The sequence below is a fragment of the Triticum dicoccoides genome, chromosome 1B (assembly GCF_002162155.2).
Source record: "Triticum dicoccoides isolate Atlit2015 ecotype Zavitan chromosome 1B, WEW_v2.0, whole genome shotgun sequence".
Classification (NCBI taxonomy): Eukaryota; Viridiplantae; Streptophyta; class Magnoliopsida; order Poales; family Poaceae; genus Triticum; species Triticum dicoccoides.
Genome location: NC_041381.1, coordinates 153545817 through 153553901, shown reverse-complemented (window position 1 = coordinate 153553901; position 8085 = coordinate 153545817). Strand labels below are relative to the sequence as shown.

The 8085-nt window shown below is 44.4% G+C and overlaps 1 protein-coding gene across 1 annotated transcript in view; it reads left to right on the top strand.

The window, feature by feature from the left end:
• The first annotated feature begins 557 nt into the window (after positions 1 to 557).
• LOC119324676 (probable ATP-dependent DNA helicase CHR12) overlaps positions 558 to 8085 on the top strand; it is a 17687-nt gene continuing 10159 nt past the window's right edge. Inside the window, exons 1-3 of the mRNA XM_037598451.1 lie at positions 558 to 1090; positions 2223 to 2358; positions 2879 to 2943. Of these exons, the coding sequence (XP_037454348.1) occupies positions 794 to 1090; positions 2223 to 2358; positions 2879 to 2943 (498 nt within the window). The 5' untranslated portion in view covers positions 558 to 793. The remainder of the gene's footprint in view (positions 1091 to 2222; positions 2359 to 2878; positions 2944 to 8085) is intronic.

Genomic DNA, 8085 nt, shown 5'->3' with positions numbered 1-8085 from the left:
AATGACCAACACAAAAAAACCCACCTGCCACTGATTATCTCCATTTTCACTCAAGTTCTATAACTTTATAGTACTAACATTTTTTATTTGATTATATTTTGATGTAAACAGAATTTTTTTTAACATCAGTACAGACACAAGCGCTCATATACACACGCATACACTCACCCCTATGAACGGACACACGCATACATTACCCCTATGAACACCTCCAAAAGACTGAGTCGGCATATCATTTTGAGATTTACGAATTCACGGTCCAACTTAATCGGTACATTTGGCGTTCACCAGGCGACGGAGCACGTGCGTTCTCCATTTTGTTTTTCTGAGTATAACCTGCGTTCTCCTTAGCGCACACGCAGAAAATGGCGAAGCTGGTGTGGACCTGGGCTTAGCCCGGCTTAGGCCCGCAGTTCGGTCCCGCAAATCCAACCCGGCCCGAACCGACCCGATCTGGCGTATATTATCCCGACGTAGTAAAACAAAAGCGAAAGAGAAAAGGAAAACCTAAATTCCCCATCCGAAGCGCAGAGCCACCCCGCCCCGGCGCCCGCCCGCCTGCCTCCCCGACCCCGATCGATCCATCGAAGCCGAAGAAGCTCCCCCTCCCCTCTGACAACACCGCGCGAAAACATAACACAGCCCCCCTCTCCAGTCGTAAAGGCAGCCCCCGCAAAGGCTTCGAGCGGCCGTTGCCGCGCTCCGATTTGAACCGGGAAGCGGGGGACGAAGGCCCCCGCCTCACCGCCTCGCCTCCGCCGCTCCGCGCGGGCTGGAGGCGGAAACCCTAGCGATGGCGGCGTCCGTGGACGCGGCTGCGGCCGTGGCCGCGCCAGCTCCCGCGCCGCCCGTCGCCGCGCCCGAGGAGGCCGGCGGGGGCGACGCGGAGCAGGCCAGGATCCTCATCGGGGCGCTCAACCTTCTGTCGCGCAACCTCCCGCTTCCACCCGCCGTCCTGCGCGCGGTCTCGTCCATCTACCACGGCGGCGAAGACGCGGACCAGGAGGAGGAGGAAGGGGCTGAGGGCCCGTCGCTGGTCGGGGATGAAGGCGGAGAGGGGGATCCCGCTGACGCCGTCGATGCGGCCGAGGTGCGTGCCGGTGCTTCTCCACTATGCGGCGCGTTTCGGTTGGATGCTCTGGCGTCGTGTAGCTCGATGGGGACTCTGGTGCCGGGGTTTGGTCTGGTGCGTGGTTTGGCTAGGGTTTGTGGAATTGGCGAGATTTAGCTGTGGTCCCAAATAATTAATTACTGTGGTTCGTGGCTTCGTGCTACGGATTTTGGGTTCGACTCGGGCTGCATCTTTGTGCAATTGGAAGCGTTAGCTTTTGGCGCTTTGTAATGCGTGTGGGTTAGTAAATTTCTCTGTCTGACGCCCTCTTGATTCTCTTTAAGATGAACGCATGATTATGGCATATCAACTTGTATTATCCCGGGGCTACAAGATTGGTGCTAGATATATTTAGCTGGCCACTCAGCTGGGACAACTTGAGTGACATTTGATGATTGGGTATCATGTTGTTTGTTTGGGTGATAGGGTCTTCTGATGTCGCGATGGAATCAGAAACATGTAGCTTCATTTCCAAAATGCACTATATTTATCTAGGACTTCCTTGAGAACTTTGTCTTGCCATCAGACTGATTTTCATTAATGAGGGGAGTTAGATGGAAAATGGGATAAATTGCTTGTCTTCCTTTATATGTTAAGTTGTTTGCCGTCATAACTAATCTGAGATACTTCTGCCCCCACCCCCTTGTTTCGAGAAACTTCTCCTTCTGCCACTGTTTGTGATCCCGACCTTGGGTTAGGAAAAAGCCATGCCAGTTTTCTGTTGTCCTGACAAGAAATTACCAGGAAGGAAATCACCACAAAATCACATGAAGTTCATAAGAAACAAAAATACAGGATGACCTGGAGAATTCTGGAGTCACTTTTCTACACAAGTTTAAGACTGATCTTCTTCTTCTGAAGTTCCAGTCCAGATCAATCCATGATTTTTTTCTTGATTATCTGGCATTTTCTTGATACACTTCTGAATTTTCTTTTATTCTTTCTGTTGATGGTTGTTTGGCTTGGACCACATGACAATGGCTAGAGAAACACGTAATGCTAGAAGGAGGAACACAACGAGTGGCATAAATATTATCTCTTTTCTTCTATTATTATTAGAGGTTTAGGGTTTGTTAATATTCTTTAACTGGCCTTTTCCTCTACCTCTTAGGAAGCCACCTTGATTCAAGAGCTTGAAGATTCTATATATAGAAACCAAATGACGCACATGTCGTCCTCAAAGTTGACTGCTTTAAAAGAAGAACGCTTCAATACCTGCATCCAGCATCGGTTATCTGAACTCGAAGGTCAGATATTAACTCCTTCAGTGTCTTGTTACCTGATTAGTTTTCTGAGTTCCATTTTCTGTAGTAAATCAATACTGTATTAGGCTTTTAGCATTAGTACTTATCCTGCTTTCACCTTGTCTTTCTGTATTACGAAGGTCCTTGGTTATTTTGGTTTAGTACTTATCTTTATGTTTTATCTTCTGTTCTGTATCTTTGCTTATCTTAATTTGCATATAAAAAGTTGGTTCTGCAATTGACCTTCTGAAAATGGCTAAGATGGTGCAAAAGGGTAGGATTGATGTTTTTGGTTTTTTTAGAATCTTGTATGTCCATTTCTGTGTTCACACTCTTGTAATTGCACGTCTCAAACATGATTTCTAGTGGATGCTTACTATTGGGCATGTCCACAACACGATTTTCCTGTACTTGCATTTTTTTGCAGCTGCTTTTTAGAGTACTTCTCAACTTTTCTAAACTTATTTAGTTATTTAATAAGTTATGTACACCAATGCCAGTTTCGTTTCTTGTTATGTGCCAGGGTTACCATCTACTAGGGGTGAAGATTTGCAAATGAAGTGTTTACTCGAATTATATGGGCTCAAGGTAAATGCAATGTCTATTGGGACCAATGATTTTCCAGGCATTGCATTTTTCTGCTTTACATGCTTACACTTCCCACTACATGGTTTTCTTCTTTGTGATAGTTTCTCTTTTCTCCTGACCATCTAATATTTGTGTAGATAATTGCTTGATGGTTATTGATAAATGTTATAAGCTGAAGTATGCTGGTTTTATAATACACTGCTGTCCCTTTTTTTTTCCGAACAACTTCATTATTCATAAAATATTGGCATGTTTGGTCGATAGGAACGACTTTGCCAAGGCATTTATGTTGGTAAGTCGATATTTTGGCACTGCCTGCTGCCAAATTTTGGTACAAAATTGTAGTGATTGGTTTGCTGTCAATTGCTTGGTCCATATGTTTGGCAATGCCAAAATTTTGCAAAGACAAGGTGGCTGCCAATTTCCCAATTCTTTTGGAAGCAAACCATTTGGATGACTACTTTCTGGGTATGCCAACATATTGGCAAGCCAAAAACTGGCAGCTAGCCAAGCAGGCCTGGTGTCTTATTTGAGTGAATCAGGCCTCACGTCTTCATGGAATATACCTGTAAATACCTGTAAACTAGTTGTAGTGTTTGGTTTAGTGATACACTTGACGAGTAAGCATGCAGGGAAAATCTGTACCAAGTTACAGCGATACAGATACAAATGCCGATACTATGCTCTGGCACCTTTTAAAAAACACATATGGGTTATGTTTGTGTGTATGTGTGTCTCTCTTTATATTATTATAGAAGTTAGTCATGTTTATACTAGAAGTCTATTGGTCTCCAACATACAAATACAAATACCGATACCATGCTACAGCACCTTATAAAAAACACAGATATGTGCTATGTTTGTGTGTGTGTATATATATACTTAATACCAAAAAACATATATAAACTGTGTGAGCGCGTAGACTGACTTATTCTGCGTGCAGATCCATCATGCGGGCGCCCTCAGTTTGGTTAAGATCAAACCAACCTGTAGTGTACCCCACCGCATGTCACAACTGATCGTCACACCTAGCCCATATATAGTAACCTAAAATGAACATGTTCGAGCGTACAGTTTTGCATGTAAACAGTAATCATGCATACATATGGTAGTAACGCCAGTAATAATGAGGACAAGAACTTGTATTATGATATAAACTAGTTCCATTTACCATCTTGCAAAACTAGAGCCTTGTACATCACAACGTCATTTACTACAAATCTTCTATATTTACTAGATGCTCCACTACACATTAATTAGCACCTACAACTTTAATACATTACCATCTAAATAATCGTGTGGTTTTGATTTGCATCTTAGTTTTAGTTGCATCTTGTGGTGATTCCATTACTATATTTGTAACTTGTGGTGATTCCATTACCATATTTACCAGCTATTTTACCAGGGTTAGAAGAATGGCTGGTTTGCAAGACAGAGAGTTGTGCATGGCACATAGTAATAGATGTAACTCTATTACTATTTTTCCTTGCTATTTTACCGGGATGGTTTGCGGAGCAGAGTGTTGTGTGTGACTAGCAGTATCCATCTTAGTTTTAGTTGCATCTTGTGGTAATTCCATTACTATATTTGCAACTTGTGGTAATTCCATTACCATATTTGCCAGCTATTTTACCAGGGTTAGAAGAATGTCTTGTTTGCGAGATGGAGGGTTGTGCATGGCTCATAGTAATATATTTAACCCTACTACTATTTTTGCTGGCTATTTTACTGGGATTAGAAGAACGACTGGTTTGAGGAGCAGAGTGTTGTGTGTGACTAGCAGTAACCAATTTAATTTCGTTACTTTTTCTTGCATGCGGTTTTACCATCATGATTAGCGGGTTGGTACGGAGCCACGGGACGGAGGTGGGGCGTGTGGAATGGTAACCGAAATTAAATAAATTACTATATTTTCTACTTCCTTTTACTCTCACACAATTAGCCGAGTGAGACTGCACTGGTTTGGTGGCACGGTGATTAGCGACCGACGCGTAGAATAAGAGCTTTGCGCGCTCGCTTGGTTTAGCGCCACCGTATATATAGAGAGATTAGTGATTTACTGATTTTTATACTAGAAGTCTATTGGTTCTCCAACTCCAGTGTCCAAACGCCCCAAGATTAAAAAGGCATGCCTACAAATGAAATAGAAAGCTATTAAAAGCATCCTAGCAAAAATGGTAACTAAATACTTTGCATTGTAAATTACCCACCTGCAGTATAGAACTCCTAGCAATCAGAGCAGCAAAGCTTGCTGTGAGTTTCCTGATTGAAGCTTGCTTCAATAGCCAATGAACCCCTTCTCTTCCTCCCACTGGTGCCATCGTCATTTAGAGAAATCGCACAAGCAGCATTCAACCCGTGGACTGCATTGGCTCTTCCACTGCCTGCATTTGAGTTTGAGCTTCCAACTCCAGAACCACCAGTCGCTACCAGTGCTTAATGAATAGCCATTTCTGACCTTAAAAGGGGGGTAAGAAGTAATCGGCACACAACAACTCGAGAGGGAGAAGGGAGAAGGGGAAACTGACCTGCGGCTTGGACGGAGACAGATCAGCTCCGGACAGCGAAGGGATCTGCGGCGGTGGTTTGGATCTGGCGGTGAGAGGCTGACAGCAGCCATCCTTCTTCTCCAGTGCGGCGGCCCTCCGACCATTGGAGGGAGCTGTGGTGAGAAATCAGCCTTCTCCAGTGAGGAATCCCGTTTCGCAGGCGAGAAATCAACCTCCCTGGCGAGGATTTAACCTCCCCAGTGAAGATTCATCCTCCCCGATGAGGACTCAACCTCCAACGACAAATCGACTGATTTCGGCGACGGATCGAGCTTCTCTCGCGAGAAATCGAGCTTCACTGGCTGGTTCCCATCAGTGCAGCAAGGGACAGAGGAAGAGGGAGAAAGGCGGCGTGAGGAGGAACCCTAGATTTTCTGTCGACTGTGCACGTATGGGATTAGCACATCTAACTAGCCATGTGGCACTAAGGTCAGATGGAGGCATGGGAGTGTGAGAACGAGTCGAGAATGGGCAGGGTGCGTTTGTGGTATGAATCGAGCGGTTGGGTTTTCCTGTATCAGACGGGTATCGGGGTGCATCACAGCTGTATCAGAATTATTTTTGGGACGCTGCTAGACAGCAATTGCTTGCTGCCTAGCGCGATGGAGCGGCCTATCTATTTTGGGTAAGTGCACGTGTGACCTCCTCCCAGATCCAGAAAAGGGAAGTTATTTGCCTATAGCACTTACAAGCTGCCGCAAAAGAAAAAACAAACTGGTCCCCGCACCACGGGACCCTCATTACAGGAAAAACCCACTTTCGCCCACCCTGGTCGCCTTGACCTATTCTATCCAAGAATACATAAAGCAAAAAAGAGAACTGGGCAACAATATTATACACCAGGGGGAAGGAGCAGGCAAAATAGAAGGGTAAACAATTCGGTTGTTGTCTCTTAACTTGTCACATGATCCGGACTACAGAAAACTTGCTTTGAATATGGTAATTTTTTTTCATGTTCCTGTCCCTGTAAAACCTAATGTTTTGCTGTACATTTTCGTCAAGTTCCTACAAAATCAAAAGCTTGCTGACCATTCTTGTTGTCTATTGGCATCTTCAATGGTTGTAAGATAGTTGTTGGTAGACTTTGCCACATAGGATTTTTGATGATGTGTCATGCAATAAATGAGGAAAGAGAGGAAGGTTGTATGTACATGAACCAACACCCCTTGCACAAGCTCCAATGTAGAATGAGAGAGCACTTTATTTATTATCTCACATCCTATTGGGCAAACTAGATACAACCCATTGGAGATGTTGTATGTTAAGGTGTTGGTTGATGACATGGCATATTTTACCAAGAAGCTAACATACAAACTGCTGGAGATGCCCTTAATGTCTTGCACCTAGCCCCTACAAAAAAAGTAGATGGTGTGAAGCAAAAACTCAAAGAAGTCGCACGCACAAGATCAGGATTTGAAAAAGCAATTTAAACGTGTTCCCATGGGCAAAAAAATTGTCATTAAGTGTTAGTGTGGTTGCTTCATATCTACGGGATCTAAGTTCCCTTCCCCGTTGAATATGTGAGAGTTCCCAAGTTAGCGGTGTTGGTAGGCAAATTAATATGTGTTGGTGCATATTTGTAGGCAACTCAATATGTGTTGATGCATTCTAAAAAGTATGTAGGCAACTTGGGGAGCGTTTGGCAGGCGAACTAGGAGTGAGGACTCTATGTTGCAGGCAAATTAGTAATGTTCGGTAGGCGAATTGGGGGTGAGCTGTGTTGTAGGCAAATTAGGAACATTCGGTAGGTGAATTAGGAGTGAGGACTCTGTTGCAGGCAAATTATGAGAGTTGGGTAGGTGAATTTAGTAGCGTTCAGTATGCGAATTAGGGGCGTTCAGTAGACGAATTAGGAGCGATCAGTAGGCCAATTTAAGAGCGTTCAATAGGCGAATTAGGAGCGATCAGTAGGCAAATTTAAGAGCGATCAGTAGGCAAATAAGAAGTGTTCAGTAGGTGAATTAGGAGCGTTCAGTAGGTGAATTAGGAGTGAGGACTCTATGTTGCAGGTGAATTAGGAGCTTTCAGTAGGCGAACTAGGAGTGATGACTCCATGTTGCAGGCAAATTAGGAGCGTCGATAGGCGAATTTAGGAGCGTTCAGTAGGCGAACTAGGAGTGAGGACTCTATGTTGCAGGCGAATTAGGGGCGTAGGTAGGCGAATTAATATGGGCAGGCAACTTAACACAAAATTGTTAGGCTGATTAGGAGTGAGGATTCTAAGTTTTGGCTACTTAGTGTGCATTGCAGCGTGACTAAGTAGCTAGGTTGGCAGGTTAGCCGACTTTTAGTTTTCTGTTTTGGCGACTTAGTTTGCATGCTGATGCGACTAAGGCTAACGGCTAGGTTGGCAGGGTAGCATGACTTATTGCACAGGTTTAGACGACTTGTGTGTGTGAGGGCATGACTAAGTTAGCTGCTAAGTCGAACCGAGTTCGGGCAACTTAGTTATATATGCTGGCTGGTTTTAGGCAACGTAGTACGTGTGGTGGGCAAATTAGTGAGGGGGGTTAGCAGCTTGGGAACGTAGAGTTAGGGAACTCTGTTCATTGATTTAGCGACTTTAGTTGGAGGGCTTGGCGATTACTGGTTT